Source organism: Callospermophilus lateralis, chromosome 1 (genome assembly GCF_048772815.1).
Source record: "Callospermophilus lateralis isolate mCalLat2 chromosome 1, mCalLat2.hap1, whole genome shotgun sequence".
Taxonomy (NCBI): Eukaryota; Metazoa; Chordata; class Mammalia; order Rodentia; family Sciuridae; genus Callospermophilus; species Callospermophilus lateralis.
The window spans coordinates 26,116,750-26,134,679 of NC_135305.1; the positions used below are offsets into that span (position 1 = coordinate 26,116,750).

At 37.8% G+C, this 17,930-nt stretch overlaps 1 protein-coding gene across 4 annotated transcripts in view; it reads left to right on the top strand.

Moving 5' to 3' along the window:
• Adam22 (ADAM metallopeptidase domain 22) overlaps window positions 1–17,930 on the top strand; it is a 208,720-nt gene that overhangs the window by 20,350 nt on the left and 170,440 nt on the right. For all 4 annotated transcript variants that reach the window (XM_076860837.1, XM_076860809.1, XM_076860827.1 and 1 more), the window contains exon 3: window positions 15,084–15,160. In XM_076860837.1, the coding sequence (XP_076716952.1) occupies window positions 15,084–15,160 (77 nt within the window). The remainder of the gene's footprint in view (window positions 1–15,083; window positions 15,161–17,930) is intronic.

Sequence of the window (17,930 nt, forward strand, 5' to 3'; positions counted from 1 at the left end):
GAATCTCCATTATCTTTATGAACAGAATAACTTCCTTATTTTGATACTTCTTAAGAGTTTTTCCTTGTAAAATTTTTGAAAAAATTATTCTTATTGATTCTATTTAGATTAATATGTTTTTGAAGGTAGAATCCCAGAAAAAAGACTATGTACCAAGTACATGTAAAAGAATTTTCTTATTTGGTGTTTATTTTCTTTCTACCATGCATCATGGCCAAAATTCTTTCAAGTTTTTTATAATATAAGGGCAAGAAGTTACACTTAAAAGCACTTAGAGATGCCAGCTAGTAGTATGTGGTCACTCATTAATTAAAAACTCGGGGTACTGATTTATGTCATACTTCATTTTAATAGCTTCTAGCTATGTTCTAACCAGTGGGTGTATGTAAAAAAAAAAAAAAAAAAAAAAAAAAAAAAAAAAAAGCTCCTTTGTTTAAGACAAGGTTTTCTCAGAGCTGGCTGGTAATCTGATCTCCCTCTCCCCAATCTCTTCCTCCCACCCCTCTTCTTGTGAATATCCTTTACTTAGAGACCAATCGCTTTTTCTTCTTAAGCCGAGGTTTTGCTGTTAGAATATTTTAGTTAGATTATTTCCTGAAGGTGTTCTTGGAAAACTTTTGCACAACTGACATGTTAGTCAAGAAAGAATGTGGTCCTTTTAAAGTTTATTGTATGTACAAGCAATAAGTTCTAGAATTAGGGAGTTCTAGTTCTAGGAGAGAAAAGATCTTCTAACCCAATGTGAATTTTGTTTCCTGGAGAAAATGCTATGGAATCCGTACAAGCCTACTGTTCATTATGTCATTTTGTTCAGTGGTATTTCTGATTTTTCTTTCTGTACATGCTTGGTGTTGGCCCTTTAGTGGAAATGAGCCTTCACTCTCAGACACCTCTCATATCTGTAAGCAAGATGAAATCAAGTAAGCAAAGAAGGATCCATTGACATAACAGGACTGGGTGAAGTAAGTCTTGATGTGAACAACTCACCATTCTTAATTTTATTCTTTGGACTTGGCCTATTTCTGATGTTGCCTCCAGGACAGATTGTGACCCAGCTGGCAGAGACAATTCTGATTCCCAAGTCTGCTTTTAAAATTGTATGATTTAGCGCTAAGCTGAATAGTTATTCATTGGAGAGTATGGTAGTTTAACCACTCATCTTCTCTCCTCTACTTTTTTTTTTTTTTTACCTGTCTTTACTTAGCTTTTTGTACTTCTATATTATTCTCTGCAACAAGCTTTTTTATGCTCTTTTCACTGTAAACAAAAGTTTAAAAGTATTTTTCTCACAGTATTGTATAATTATGACTATTTTCAGTTCACATATGGGGACAAGATGAAGCATAGAAAGTTTTCATAACTCCACTCAAATATCAAGTCAATAGCAGGGCCGGAAAGAGCTCTCAGTGTGTTTCTCCCAGGCCTTTTCTGTACTAAGGAAGGGTATCAGTTTCCCAGGGCTGATTCATCTGAGAGATTTTGTGTGTGTGTGTGCTGATTTCCTTGCATCCAAGTATTGGGGTTCTTTATACTCAGATTTAATTACAGCTCAACATAACTACATATTTCACTGTTCTCAAGCCACTACGTATCTTAAAGTCTGCTTTGACTTTCAGGATTAGGTGAGTAAGCATTTTTTTGTTCAGGCCTTAAATTGAAGCCCTAGTAATGGGCAGTTAATGGCCAAGATGATGGAGAGACTGATTTATCAGAAGATAGCTGAAGCATAAATAGGTAATGAGGCTGCCTGACTTCCTGAATGGAGATGAGAAAATAGGCGCTAGTGTCAGTGTTGGCATTCTCTCTCCACTTCTGGCTTATTGGAGCAGGGGCCACTGGAAAGCAGGGGCATTGGCAGCCAGGAAATCACAGAATCTTGGGCTTTTAGTGCCCTCAGAACTGGAAATTTGGCAAAGGGAATGTCTCTTAAGTACTCATCTTGTTTAAGGAAAGCCAGTTTTTTATAGTATGTGTGGCTTTACATAGTTATATCCTGGGTATTAAGATCTATACAACACAATCTTTGTTTTGGGGTAATATGTCCCCAAACAAAGACAATAGATTTTTGTTTACCTCAATTATAAGGCTTTTGAGTTTTTTTGTTTGTTTGTTTTCTGCATTAACTAAAGTCAATAGCAAGAACTGAAACTTGGAGGATAAGTTGGAGAATTAGTTCTACTAAGTGAGAATTCCCTGAGAATTGGTCATACTTTAGACTAACATGGATAGCTCTTTAGAGAATATCATGGGAATTACAATTTCTCTCTCTCTCTCTCTCTCTCTCTCTCTCTCTCTCTCTCTCAAAAAGTACATCGTGTGTGTCTCTGGGAGACACTATGCTAAGGTACTTATAGAGATGTTTGAAAACCTATTGGTCCTCAATTTATCTGGGAAAGTCATCATAGTAAATTATTTTTTCCTCCTTTTGGCTTTCTCTCACTACCTTACCCCCCCACACCTTTTAAAACTAACTTTTTAGTTGTAAATGGATACAGTACTTTTATTTTATTTTTTAAATTTTTATGTGGTGCTGGGGATTAGCGCCTCTTGTATGCTAGGCAAGCGCTCTACTACTGAGCCACAACCCTGGCCCTCTCTCTCCCCTTTAACAAACAAACAAAAAAGAAGAAGAAAAAAGAAAAAATTAGACTTTTTCTGTTTTGGTGAACTCAACAACAAATTCAGGTAGTAAATTGTAAAAAAAAAAAAAAAAAAAAAACAAGATGCAGAGGATCAGGCAAACTTGTGAGAAATATGAGGACTTCAGTAAGTAGATCAACAGTAACAGTTTTCAAAGTTAAACACATTTGGTCAGGTCATAAACAGTGAAGAAGAGGTCAGAAACTATCGTTTACTGAATATATACCATTGCAAAGACCTTTATATTCATTTCCTATTTCTTTTAGGATAAAGAGTAAATTTCTTAGGTTGTTTTGGGATGGGGGCTTTTCAATTCATAACCACACCCTAGAATCTCATGGGTGGCTTTTTAAAAGACATTGATGCCTGGGATCCACTCCAGATCCACCAAATTAATCAGAATCTGTGAATTGTAGGTCACTGCATTAGTACATTAAAAACAAAAATATTATAAGCAAGTCCAACATGCAGCCAGGATTGAGAACGGTTGGTTCAGAAGTTCTTTAATGTCTATAGTTCTAGTTTGATCATCACAATAGATGCCTCATTTTTGCTCCCCTCAAAAATTTAGCATTTTTATAGTTTCCTGACTGGGCTACTGTTGCAATGGGCAAAAGTTGCGACTTATGCATTTGAGGGGGAGAAATAAAGAATGTTCATGCACTTTTGCCTTTTCAATGCTTATTCACTCAAATCACTCAATACAATTTCACTTAATAGGTTCTTTTTTTTTTAAGAGAGAGAGAGAATTTTTAATATTTATTTTTTAATTTTTGGTGGACACATCTTAATTTTTTTTTTTTTTTTTATGTGGTACTGAGGATCGAACCCAGCATGCCAGGTGAGCGTGCTACCGCTTGAACCACATCCCCAGCCCACTCGATAGGTTCTTAATCAAGAAAATGACAATCCTTAATGCTAGGCACTGTAATGGATGTAATCAATTCACAGCAAACAACTCTAGATTAATTCTAAGCACTGCAAACACAATGCCTCTGCGTGCTAAGCTCAAGTGTCAGATCAAAAGTCTCAAGCCTTAGGCTCTAAGTCCAGCAGATGAACACTCACTCAGACTCTGGTGATCAGTGCAGGAACCAGGTCAGGTTTCTCCTGGGGTAGAGCTGACAGCCGGCTGGTTGAGGAGAGGGTTGTAGGGAGAAGTTGTGGCTCTCACCAGGGTCAACATGTGGCTGTAGAGTTTGAGAGCAAGAAGCAGATGTAAGAAGATGCAGAGGATCAGGCAAACGATGAGAAGAGTTGGGAAGTCAGTCCAGGTCCTCATCAGGCTCTCCAGCATGAGGGCATCAGTGTCGGCTGGCTGAATGTCTGTTCATTTGCTCCCTCATTTATACTAAATTTTGGAACTTCTGATCACCCTTTTGATCCCTATCACCTGCCATTGGGTTTCTCAGTGATGTCATTTGCCCTGTGGTTAAAGCATCTGGTTGGTGGTCCCCACCTTGATTTTTTTCTTTCTTACTGATTTTTTCTCCCTTACTGGGGTGAGGACAACATGCCAGAGACTTCAGGATGGGAAGAAGTGACTTATTTATGCCTGAAAGCCATACTGGAGGGCTCTGTTAGTTGTGCCTGGTGAGACTGCAGGTTTCAAACTGGAGTTTAAAATGGAGTTGCTTATGCTAAAGCCTAAGGCCTCAGGCCCTCCTTATAGCTAAGTTGTTCCTTTTACCTGGAGTGCTTATCTCTGCAGTTAGTCTGAAGGGACCAACTCTTCCTTCTCTAACCCTACAGTTAGGCTGCTGTTGTATTTTGTACCTAACATACCTATATTTCACTTATACATGTTTTGTAATAATTTGTTAATAGCTTCCCTTTTTAACTATGTGAGTGTCCTGGGTGTGGAGACCTTGTATAACTGTTCCTCTATCCCTGGGGCATGGGCAGATCTCTACAAAGGCAGAATGGACTTATTTGCAACTTATTTGTTACAACAAATCTACAAAGTGTATCATTATTTTAGCTCTTCAGAGATGAGGACTTTCAGTGCAAAACATCAAACATCTAGCCCCAGACAATTCTACTTGTAAATGGAAAATCCAGAATTCAAACCCAATTTAGCTCTTTGAAGTTCATTCTTTAAAGACTGTGGTTTTGTTTTGTTTCTTTTTGTTTTAAATACCCCGCTGCCAGGAGCTTTTCCGGTTTTTGTAATAGTAATGCAGATGGTTGAATTTTGAAGAACAGTTGAGCTAAAGATAATGTGTAAATTAGATGCAATATATGGTAGAGATTATGAAAACTATAGGGGTGATTGAATTGACCAAATTTAGAGGAAAAAAAGGAAAAGGTATTTAACACAGTTATCGATACAGAAATGTGCATAAAAACCACTTATGTTTGTAATGTATCGTGCTAATTTCTGTATTAGGTAGATAAGTTGGGTAGAATGCTATGTAGTACAATTCTTTTATGAGATTTATCTTGTATCTTAACTGACTAGACAAGGGAAAACTATCTTGCTCTTGTGGCCACAACAAATTCTAGCATGAGGAACAGTAGTCTTCGTACACATCTGATTATCAGTCTTTTAGCTCTTTTGTCACAAGTTCACTTAAGGAGATAGGGTAATTACAGCAAGCCTACAATAATATATTTTTTGATATAAAAGAGGAATAACATTCAAATGGTAACTTGCTATTAGTATTTTTTTTCCTATCAAACTGAAGATATTAGACTTCCAGGAATTGCATTTGTATTTTTTTAAGGGGAGGGGGAGAGTTTTTTAATATTTATTTTTCAGTTTTCGGCAGACACAACATCTTTATTTTATGTGGTGCTGAAGATTGAACCCAGCGCCCTGTGCATGCCAGGTGAGCACATTATTGCTTAAGCCACTTCCCCAGCCCGCATTTGTATTTTTTAAAAATTAAGTTGTAACCTTCAAATGGCAAAGAAGTGTTTAGGAAACAGAGTAGCTAAAGATTTTGTTACATAATTATACACTTCTGCTGCAGTCTGGCTGGGCACAAAATCATGAGGGACTCACAGCCTTGTAGATTCAAACAGCAATTCTTTATTCCCGAACTCAGACTGGCACTCTACAAACACGTTCTGGGGAAAAAAATCCCCAATACTCTCTGAATCCCACGAGAACTCAACGGGAACTCAACGGGAACTCCAGGAGTGGGCACGCCTGAGGCACCAGGATACGCCCTATTCCCAGCAGGGTACACCTTAAACCTGGAACCGCCCTAAACCCAAAGAGAGCCCTAAACCCTGATCCGCCCTAAACCCAGATCCGCCCTGGTCCTTGAGCAAGGTCACCTTACATGCAATGTCACTGCAAACGTCCAAGGCAAGTCCATTTCCACGAGTCCTTCCTCTAAGCAACATGGGGTACGCTGGCAAGGAAATTGTCATACCTTCTTGGCTAATGGCTCTCAGCACACTTCTTTTCAATAATGTTAATTACTTTTACACTTACCATGTTGTATAATATGGTAATACCTGTACTCTGTTCATGTCCATTGATTTTACTGGGGTTGGAGTTAAGAAACCAAATTACCTTTTCTTTTCCCTTATGTCAAAATTCTGATTTATTTTATTTATTTATTGGTACTGGGCATTGAACCTAAGGGCACTCAACCACTGAGACACATCCCCAGCCCTTTTTATATTTTATTTAGAGGCAGAGTCTCCCTAAATTGCTTAGGGCCTTGCTAAGTTGCTGAGGCTAGCTTTGAACTTGAGATCCTCCTGACTCTGCCTCTTAAGCCTTTGAGATTACAGGCATGCACCACAGAGCCTGGCTAAAGTTCTGATTTGATCATGAATGTTTTAGTCAACTTTGCTTTGGGAAAAACAACAACAACAACAAAAATAAATAAATAAAATAAAATAAAATAAAAACTGGTTATCAATAAGGAAGTCTTGAAAAGTTTCTTTTTGCTCTCTGGGATATGAAGGTTGGCCCTGGTTGGTTGACTCCAGAATATGCAAGGAAAAAAGGACAGGTTGCCAAGAAGCTAAGTGCATAAAGAGTTTGGGGTTATATTCATATTTAAATTTCAGCTACTGCCATGAATAATAAACAGGTCTCAATCTGGGGAATGTATCAGGTTCTTCTGGTTCTAAGATTCTATGATTCATTTTTGAAATTAAAAATTAAAATTAATCTTATGTAATTATATTTATTAAGAGCTCTTGCCATCTGGATAGTTATTTTATATTTTCCCCTTGAATCTTTTGTTGCATATCTTGTGTAAATGTCATTTACAATACCTATGTCATTTTTTTCCTTAAAAAATGGATTTCTTTCTATGGTGTGTGTGTGTGTGTGTGTGCGTGTGTGTGTGTGTGTGTGCGTGCATGCATGTGTGTGTGTGTATGTGTTTTCCAGTCTGTGTATTGAACCCAGGGCCTCACACATAACTTCTCAAGTACTCTAACACTGAGCTATACCTCCCAGACTTTTTAAAATTTTATTTTGAGATAGGCTCTTGCTAAGTTGCCCAGGCTGACCTTGAACTTGAGATCCTCCTGCCTCAATCTCCTGAGTAGTTACAATCATAGTCCTGTACCACCATGCCTGGCTCCATGTATATTTTTTTACTGTAGTTCTCAATTTCTAAGGGTGTAATGGTAACATTATTGATTTTTTTCCCCTGATGAAAACAGTTTTAAAGATTGCTTTTCATGTTTGGTTTTTCTTCCAATATCCCTTAAAAATATTGTTTAGAGCATTTTCATGGCTCAAGTGATGATCCTATTATAATAATTACTCACTAGAACTCAGTAAAACCTGCAAGCACCCCTGAGTCACAGATTGAAAGCCAGGAGTTGCAGTCTGATGGAAGGGCCTGCCAGCAGGCAAGATGCCTGCTGTCACCATCTCTCTGTCCTTGGAAATGACTTTTGCCCACATTTGCCTAAGTTTTCTTACTTGTAAAATAAGGATGTTGTATTATATGAGCTCTAGGGATTTTCTTGATATCATTTTGATACTGAAGTATTGGGTGGTTTTAAAAATCACAAATTATTCCTACGTAATAATTTGAAGGAGTATATTTTTACAAAATTTTATTTCCCATATATCCTTGAGAGCCATTACTATTTGTGTGTGTGTGTGTGTGTGTGTGTGTGTGTGTGTGTGTGTGTGTGGCGGAGGGCAGGTAGGGGGAAGTAGGAATTGAACCATTGAATTCAGGGCATTGCATGTGCTAACCACACTCCTCCACTGAGCTGCATCTCCTGTCCCCATCATTAATGTTTTTCAACATTCAATTTTAAAGTTAGTAAGTATTATAATTTTTCTTTGGTGCTGCGGTGTGGTGGTGCATGTGTATAATACCAGTGACTCTGGAGGCTGAGGCAGGAAAATGACCAGTACTGGGCAACTTGGCAAGACCCTGTCTGAAAGAAGAAGGAAAAAAAAAAAAAGGAATAGAGATATAGCTGGTGGAAGAGCACCCCTGGATTCAACCCCTAGTACTAGTATTCAAAAATAAATAAATATATTTTTTAAAAAGGAGAAAATGAAAGAAACATAGAATTTTTCTTTGATAACATGTCATACTTTTTTCTCTACTTCCCAAAGGAAAATCTGATATTATACTAATTCTTTCTTCTCAAATATTTTCTTTTCCTTTCAACTAAAAAGGCAATGTGTAAGATTAACTTTCCAAAAACCATTCTGGCTCACTTTAGTGGAATTGAATAATAATCTGGGTTGTTAATGCAGCAGAAATTCAGTGTGATTCTCTTTATTATTTCTCCAAGTACCATGTTTCTTCTCTTTGGTTTAATTATAGACTGGACACATGGGAAAGTAATCAATGAAAGTCAGATTTGGCTGGATGAGGTGTGACTGTATCTCCCAAAGGTTTGTGTGCAGCAAGTGTGGTCCCTGGTGTGGCAGTGTCCAGGTGGTAGAACCTTTAAGTGGTAGGGTCTGGTGGAAGGTAATTAGGACATGAGGCCACTGCCTTCAGGAGGGATTGGTGGAGTTCTTTTTTTTTTTTTTTTTCTTTTTCTTTTTTGGTACCAGGAATTGAACCCAGAGGTACTTAACCACCGAGCCTTTTCTTTTTTCTTTTTAGAGACAGGGTCTTGTTGAGTTGCTTAGGGCCTTGCTAAGTTGCTGAGGCTGGCTTTGAACTCATGATCCTCTTGCCTCAGTTTCTGGAGCCTCTGGGATTACAGGCATGTGCTATTGTGCCCAGCGATTGATGTAGTTCTTGTATGACCAGTCGGTTTCATAAGAGTGTATTTTTATAAAGTGAGGCCACCCCATACACTTGACCACTTTTGTGCATGGTTCCTTTTCTGATTCTTCACCGTGTTTTGACATAGTTAATGGGGGCTTTGCCTAGATAGTATGCCATTTGAACTCTGCAGCCACCAGAATTATGAACTACATAAATCTCTTATCTTTACATACTACCCAGTATTGAGTATTTTGTTATATCAATACAAATAAACTAATACTACGGGTAAGTCCTATGTTTGAGGCTTTATCCTTGTGACCCCACCTAAGTCATTTCTGTTGGCATGGGTGCCCTGGTTTTAACAAAGCTGTGGAGGAAAGTGACATTGAACACTGGTGCAACCAACTCTTTATTTGAGCTCCTTTTCTAAATGTTCAGGGACAGTGCCTATGAGCTTATATTAGTTTCCTATTGCTGCTATAACACATTATCAGAAACTTGTGACTTACAACAATGAAAATTTATTATCCTACAATTCTGGAGGTCAGAAGCCTGAAATTAGTCTTATAAGGCTGAGATGAAAGTGTGGACTATACTGTGCTCTTCTGGAGGCTCTAGAGAAGATTTGTTCCTCACCTCTAGTTTCTATAGGCTGCATGCATTCCTTGACTTATCACTTCTTCCTTATTTCACTCTGACCATTACGTCGTCTTCTCTGACTGTGACTTTCTTACTTCCCTCTTATAAGGACCCATTTTATTAGATTGGGCCCCATCCATATAATCTAGGATAAGTTCTCCATTTTAAGGAACATAACTAACACATTTGCACAGTCTCTTTTGCCACATGACATATAACATGTTCACAGGTCTAGGAATTAGGGTGTGGGCACCTTGCAGGGCATTTATTCTGTTCATTTTAGATCCCTTCTAATCATTAAGGCTGCCCCTGGAAGTCACCTCCTCAGAGAGGTCTTCTAGGACCACCTTAGATGCCATCTTTCCTGGGCATTCTTGACAGCATTACCCTATTTTATTAAATCTGAGAATAGTGTATTTTACCTTCTAATTTATTTTTATTTAATTGTTCACTTTCTATGTCCTCTACTAGAAGGTAAGCTTCTGCTCTGGTGAGAAGAAACATGGCCAATCTTCTTCACCACCTTTCCCCCCAAAATCTTAATAGTTTCCAGAAATTGGTACACTTCCAGAAGTTTGTGAATGAACCCATCTGTGTACAGTCTGAGGAAGCCTGCCTTACTGAAAACTATATTAACATGCCCCTGTTCATTTTTCTATCAATAATGCAAGGTTCGGGCTGGGGATAGTTCAGTTGGTAGTTAATGCAAGGTTTTTTTGTTTGTTTGTTTGGTTATTTACTGATGGCAGTTAAGCTAGCTGTCAGTATATTTTCTTTTAAATTTAAATATATGGGTCTGTCCTTGGGACATGATTGAGGCCAATAAAATAAAGCTGTAAAATGGAGCTGGAGGAAAAATAAAATAAAAAAATTTTAAAAGAGTTCACTTGAAGTAAAATGGGTGGAAATGGAGGACATTATGTTAAGTGAAATAAACCACAAATAGAAAAAAATTTGCATATTCTGTCTCATATGGAAGCTAAAAATGTTAATTTTAAAGTAGAAGAGAGTAGAATAGTACTTACTAGAGGTTGAAAAGAGGTGTAGGAATGGTGGGAAAAGCTCCGTAAACCCAATAAGCCAAAACAACCATTTACCTGTCCAAGATTTTTATTAGTAGCGGGGGAGAGATATAGAGAGAGAGGAAGAAGAAGGAGGAGGAGGAGGAGGAGGAGAGGGGAGAGAGAGGAGAGGGGAGAAGGGGAGAGTGAGAGAGAGAAGAGAGAGGAGAGGGGGAAGAGAGGGAGGGTGAGAGAGGGTGAGAGAGAGGAGAGGGGGAAGAGAGGAGAGGAGGAAGAGAAGGTGAGAAAGAGAGGAGAGGGAGAGAGAGAGAAGAGAGAGGAGACGGGAGAGAGAGAAGAGAGAGGAGACGGGAGAGAGAGAAGAGAGAGGAGAGGGGGAGAGAGAGAAGAGAGGAGAGGGGGAGAGAGAGAAGAGAGGAGAGGGGGAAGAGAGGGAGGATGAGAGGGAGGGTGAGGGAGAGGGAAAAGGAGAGTGGGGGAGAGAGAGAGAACGAATAGGGTGTTGATATTTATGGGCTCAGTGCAGGATGAGGAAGAGCAAGACAGGTGAGCTGTTACTTCTTCATTGACTGAGAGTTCGTGCCACTTCAGGGATTGGAGGTGTGCCATTCAAAGTTCGCGCCATTCACAGGGATTGGAGGTGATGGTTCGCCCACCATTCAGTGTGTCATGGACCTGAGCTCCTGGAAGAGAAGTGCTTTGGGTGCCATCTTTACCAACAAGAGGAAGGGGATAATAAGTACCAAAACAGGGCTGGGGATGTGGCTCAAGTGGTAGCGCGCTCGCCTGGCATGCGTGCAGCCCGGGTTTGATCCTCAGCACCACATACAAAAAAAGATGTTGTGTCCACCAAAAACTAAAAAAAAAAAAAAAAAAAAAAAAAAAATTAAAAAAATTCTCTCTAAATAAATAAATAAATAAGTACCAAAATAGGTAGGAGGAATAGATTCTAGTGTCCCACTATACAGTAGTCCCACTTTATAATGATAACCTATTATATACTTTATTAAGAACTAGAAGAGAGGAACTCGAAGGCTCCCAACATAAAGAAGTGGTAAGGAACTAGAGATATAATTACCCTAATTAGATTGGTGCACATTTTGTAAATATTTTGAAATAATACACTAAAACTCACGAACTTGTGCAATTATCACATGTTGATTAAAAACAGAAGTTGCCTGTGATCCCAAGACTTGAGAGGCTGAAGTAGAAAGATTGCAAGTTTGAGTCCAACCCCGGCAACTTAGCAAGACCTTGTCCTAAAATAAAAAATAAAAAGTTGTGGGCTATAGCTCAGTGGTAAAGTAGCCCTGGGTTCAATAACCAGTACCAAAAAGATAAAAATTAAAATAATAAAAAAATAAAAAGAAGAAAGAGAACTAGACAGAATTAGTAAATACCTTGCCAAAACAGAATGTAATATTACCTTGATCTGAGCTCTAATTATGATGCCCTGGTAAGTAGCTTGGGCTTTCTGCCCTCTTCACCACAGATTTACAATGCTCGCATTTGTAATTCAAAGGAGACTGAGATAAGAGCTATAATAGTCATACAAGAAGAATAAAGGAGGAAGAGATTCATTTTAATTGAGACATCACTTCTGGTAAGCAGAGCTTTCCTCAGGCTGTTCCCAAAACATGATCCAAAGAGCTTTTAGGCAGAAGGAACAACATCCATTGACGTGGCATTAAGAACAACCCTGATGGAAAGATGGTATTTTAGTATGCAGGTAATTTATAGCTGTGCCCATATTCATTGATGCATCCAGGTGATATATAAAACAATTCTAAAGTACCTAAAGCTGGTCAGTAATGAAGCTGTGATGTGACCGTGACCTGAAATGAGGAGGAGGAGGAGGGAAAGAGGTCGGAAAGACTTCATAGAAGAGAAGTATTTTTTAAAAATAAGTTTTAGGGGCTGGGGTTGTGGCTTAGCGGTAGAGTACTGGCCTAGCACATTCGAGGCCCTGGGTTTGATCCTCAGTACCACAAAAAAATAAATAAATAAAGTAAAGATATTGTGTCCATCTACAGCTAAAATATAAATAAATAAATAAATAAAATTTTTAAGAAAATAAGTTTTAGTTGTGATGGACACAATACCTTTATTTTATTTATTTATTTTTCATGTAGTGCTAAGGATCAAACCCATTGCCTCACACTTGCTGGGCAAGAGCTCTACCACTGAACTACAGCCCCAGCCCATGGAAGAGAAGTATAGACTGAATTGTGTCCCCTCAAAATTCATGTGTTGAAGATGTAACCACCAATGTGATTGTATTTGGACATAGGGCCTTTAAAAGGACATGATTATGGTTAAATGCCATCATAAAGTTGGGGTCCCTAGTCCGATAGGATTGATGTCTTCATGAGAAGAGGAAGTGACATCAGATATGTATGTCCAATAGAAAAGGCCATGTGAGTACACAGTGAGAAGAAAGCCAGGTGCAAACCAAGAAAGAGCCCTCAGGAGAAACCAAATCTGTCAACACCTTAATCTTGGACTTCCAACCTCCACAGCTGTGAAAAAGGAAATTTTTGTAGTGTAAGCCATCCAGCCTGGAGTATTTTGTTATGGTGGCTACAGCAGATATTAGAAGGAGGAACTTGACCTAGGTCTTAAAATGGGTAGGGCCGATTCTGGGAAACTGCCTTGCTGAAGGGTTTGGTTCAGAAAAGTCTTCAGTAAAAAAGTTAGAGGCAGAAATCTGGTAGTTATTACCTTCTTGGTTTATATGTTCCTTATGCCTGCTGCATTTCAATCCTTTGATTTTCTTGTAATTAAAATGTTTCTAACTAAAAAAAAAAAAAGGGAACAAAAGCCATTGAAAAAGTTGGAATAAGCATAGCTTTTGACCTACAGGAGAGAGAACTCAGTGTAGATGGGGTGTAAGGAGGTGCTTGGGAGCTTCTGGGCCATTATGCCTGGGGTGAGTTGGGGACGTAATTATGGAGGATTTTGAAATTAGGGGAAAGAGTTTTGTATTAAGAAAAATCTGGTGTTGGTTAGGAAGAGTGAGGGGAGAGTGAGGAGTTAAGGTTAATGGCAAAAGAGGCTAAGAGGTATTCAGAAGGCTCTTCATCTTTGGGGTTTTATGAGAATGGGGATATGTTGGGAACTGAGGTATAACATTCTTCCACCCCAATCTCTTCCAAAAGCTTGAAACAGAAAAATTATCCTTTCTTTCCAAAAAATCTTCATCATTGTTAAGTCAGCTCTCTCTGCTCACCTAATCCCATAGTTTACTGCAAAGGAAAACCTAGGGGTGGTTGAGGTTCCCTTTTTGCCCCACTGAGTTCTAGGATGTGTCTTCTATGATGTGCTAGTTCTCAGGAGCAGCCTCACATACTATATACATACAGTTGTCATTGATAGTTTTTACAAAGTCTAAAATAATATTTGTATGTTTTTCTCCTTATAAGAGTTATACATGTTTATTTCAGAAAATTAGATGCTATAGAGACACATAAAAATTCCAATAGTTCATAGTCCTATGGTTTAGATATAGCTTCTATTAGTATTTGGGGAGTCAAACAGAATAGAAAGTTTTGGCAGGGTGCAGTGGTCCCTATAATCCCAGCTGTTTGGGAGATTGCAAGTTTAAGGCCTGGACAACTTGATGAGGCCCTTTCTCAAATAAAAAGGGTTTGAGTTGTTTCTCAGTGGTAGAGAATTTGCTATCATGTCTGAAGCCCTGGATTTGATCCAGAGTATGGGGGCAGGGGAGAGAAGATAGTTTTCCTTACTCATATTCACTGAATATGTATTCAGTGAATACACATGATCACTCAATATATTATTATTATATTATTGATGACATTATATATTTTTAGAGTGCCCATGTGATTCTCTGTGGGAGTTTATAAGATGGCATAGAAAACTGATTATTTTTATCCAAGAAAATTTTGATGAGTGATATTTGCATTAGATGTGCAAAGGTTCATATTTTTTCTTAGGAAGATGTGGAAACCTCTATGCAATTAGGTTTGGTAAATTTGAGCTGAAGTATTATTTTTATTTTATTTTATTTTTTAAAAATATGTATTTATTTTAGTTTTAAATGGACCTTTATTTTATTTATATGTGGTGCTGAGACTCAAACCCAGGGCCTCACACATGCTAGGCAAGTGCTCTACCACTGAGCCACAACCCCAACCCCAGAAGTGTTATTTTTAAAGTATGCATTTGAGATATGATAAAAAGTTTGTAGAGGTTGTATCTTTGTCCGTAGATCATATTCACTATATACTTCACTCTTGAATTGAGCATGTTTTCATTTTTGAATGTAAAAGCTTAATTTTAGAGCAGCTAGTCATTCAATATAGAATAAGATTAATGAAGTAAAGTCTTCTTAGAAAGGGAATGTTTAATCACTTGAGACAAAGTAGAAAAGTAGGGCACTTGGCTTCCTTGACTGGGTGGTAGTTCACTTCATATTGGTGAGTACTTGGCTTCTAAGAAGGTGCAAATTTTGCTTTAGTATGCTTTCCTTTACTCTCCATGTTGAACTGGCTCTCTCATTGTGATATTGTAAACCTTTTTGAACAATCATAAGCAGTACTACTCATCTGATTGCTGTGGCTAATGAGCACCTTTTATCTTTTTGATATTGCAGTTGACTCATGTTGACCAGGCAAGCTTCCAGGTTGATGCCTTTGGAACGTCATTCATTCTTGATGTCATGTTAAACCAGTAAGTGTTTGTTGAGCTGCCCTCTCTTTTGTGAGACACACATTGAATCTAATTTCCTATCCTTCTGTGAAATTTTTTCTTACTACATTTTAGTTATCTATACCAATTTAGTACTGCATTTAAAACTGTTTTATCTATTGACGAGAAAGTAGAAAATCTGGTCAATAATAAGAAATAGATATGCATTTGAAATGGCATAGCTGTAACAGATTTAAGAATGTACAATGGAGGCAAGAGTTATTTCAATATTAAATGAGAATATATATGAGTTTTCTATGAATGACAGATATTAAAATAATACTTTGGGCATTAAAATGTCTTTCTGAATAACAGCAGAAGAGATAAAAGTATACTTTTTGACTAATGATTCAGAGAATCAGCTGTTTGATCTGTGATGCTAAATAATGCCTGGTGTCTATTTGATGCTTTGATACAGGGGCATGTTTTGTAGAGGCGTAGAGTAGTAGAAATATTCTGTATTTACAGTATGATTTTAGAAATAGTCAGTTGTTTACCTAGAATTTTAGACTAGAAGATGACTTTTTACCCCCTAGTAGTGAGGATTGAAACCAGGGACTTGTACATGTTAAGCAAGTGCTCTAGCACTGAGCTCCATCCTCAGACTTGGAGGAGGCTTTTGATAGATAACTAGATTTAATCTTTTTCACTAATTTTAAAAAATGTACTCAATTTCCTATCAAAAGCAAATGGGGAGAGGCCAGGGTTCTTCCAGGCCTGAGTTTCTGGGCAGTGATGGATCACAGATTTACTAAAAGCATCTATACAACAGCTCAGGAAGACAGCTTTGAGGTCAGAAGATCAGACAGGTAGACCAAGAGTGAGAACTGGAACCTAAGCAGTCTAGAGTGGGGAACCAGCTATACTGAAGACTGTCAGTTTAATTTTTTAAATGATGTAAGAAGCATAGCTTGAACTTCTCTGAATAAATACCAGCTACTCGTGACCGTTTAAATTTAAATTAATCAATTTAAATAAAATTATCTGGGTGCAATGGCACATGCCTGTTGTCCTAGCTACTTAGGAGACCAAGGCAGGGGGAGGATTTACTTGAGCCCAGAAGTTCGATGGACAACCTTGCAAGAACCTGTCTTAATTAAAAAAAAAAAAAAAAAAAAAGTAAAAATTCTGTTCTTCACTTGTCATAGTTCAAATGTTCAATAGTTATGCATGGCTAGTGGCTACCTTACTAGGTAAGATTTGAAAAGCTGGGTTCCTAAGGTGCTCCATTTCAGTGTCTCTATCCCATATCTCCTTTGTATTCATTATTATTAAATAGTCCCCTTGTTTTCTGGTTCCTGACCCAAAGGAACTCTTTTGACTTTTTGTACTCATAGGAGTGATATTTATTCATGTCCATTCTGCTCAAACTGCCTCACTTCCTTGGAGAAATCTGAGTCCAAAAACTCTCTGTTCTCAAGGAGAAACACATATGGCCATACTTATCAGAGCATGAAGCTTGGAATACTGAGGGTGAAGCAAGAATTTTTTTCCAGATATTGGCAGGAACTTGTATTGGACATTTTTCTTCTTATTTCGATGCAAATTTGAAATTACCAGGAGTATAGAGGATAAAATAATGTCATAAATGAAGTTTGCCTAGGCTGAGAAATATGCAGTATGTTGCTTTTCTTTGCTGGGGTTCTAAACAGTGGTGAGTAGGCAGGTTTTTATTTTTTTATTTTATGGTTTCAGTGTCTGTCATTATTGTGGTTCTATTGGTTAGGAGCTTGAAGGTAAAAACTGAATATTATCTTTAAAAGCGTTTTGTTGTTGTTGTTTCCTCCTTATGAAACAAGTCTAACACTGGGGGACAAGTAGATTTTTTTTTTTTTTTTAACCTCGAGAAAAATTAAATAAGTCTATGTGTAGCAGGATTTCAGTTGCAGAATGGATCCAATAATACTTATTTTTAGAGTGGAATGGAAGGAAGAGTATCATTATATGATAAGCTTTCAGAATGTTTAATAAACAAGATTATCTACAACCAGATTATACCAGAGTTCAACTTTTGGTTGTAATCTCTACAGGAGGAAGATAAAAAATGTGAAAGGTTAAAAAGCAAAAAGTACAGCTGGCTCTTGTTTTGTCAGAATGATGAATTTTTCTTTATTGGGTCATAATTATGAAATTTCACTCTTTAGCACAGATATATTAATAAAACCAAACATATGGCTTGACCTGGCCTGGCCAAACTAGTCCTGAGGCTACACTGGACCTTTCCAGAAGTCTGCAAGGGGTGTTGTGCTTTATTGTGAAACATTCCTCTGGGGGAACAAAGAAGAACTCCATAAAGACATTTAACTATAGACCCTGAGAAATTCAGGCCAAGTCTTTTCCTATAGATCTCGCTCCTGTTTTAACAAAGTTGAATAATTAAACTGCCCCAAACAATGAAAGAATATTGAAAAAAAAAATTTCCCTCAATCCTTTTATAAAAGTGGCCTGACAAAAAACACAGGGAGACACACCCCACAAAGATATACACCCTCCTGTGGACTTTGGCTGGTTGTTTTATGATGCAAAATATACAAGAAAATTATGAAGAAGGAGGTCATCATTTATAGCCTGTTTTTTTTTGAAAGACAAGATTGTGTTGTGCAGCTCTCAGATCTTGAATGATCCAACTCCAAAATTTTAACTGTATTTTACAGATTCTCACCCAATCATTTTCTCATTTCAGTCACAACAATACAGTTTTTCTCTCCCTCTATAATCCTTATAGCAGGCTCCCCCCAAAATACCCCTCATT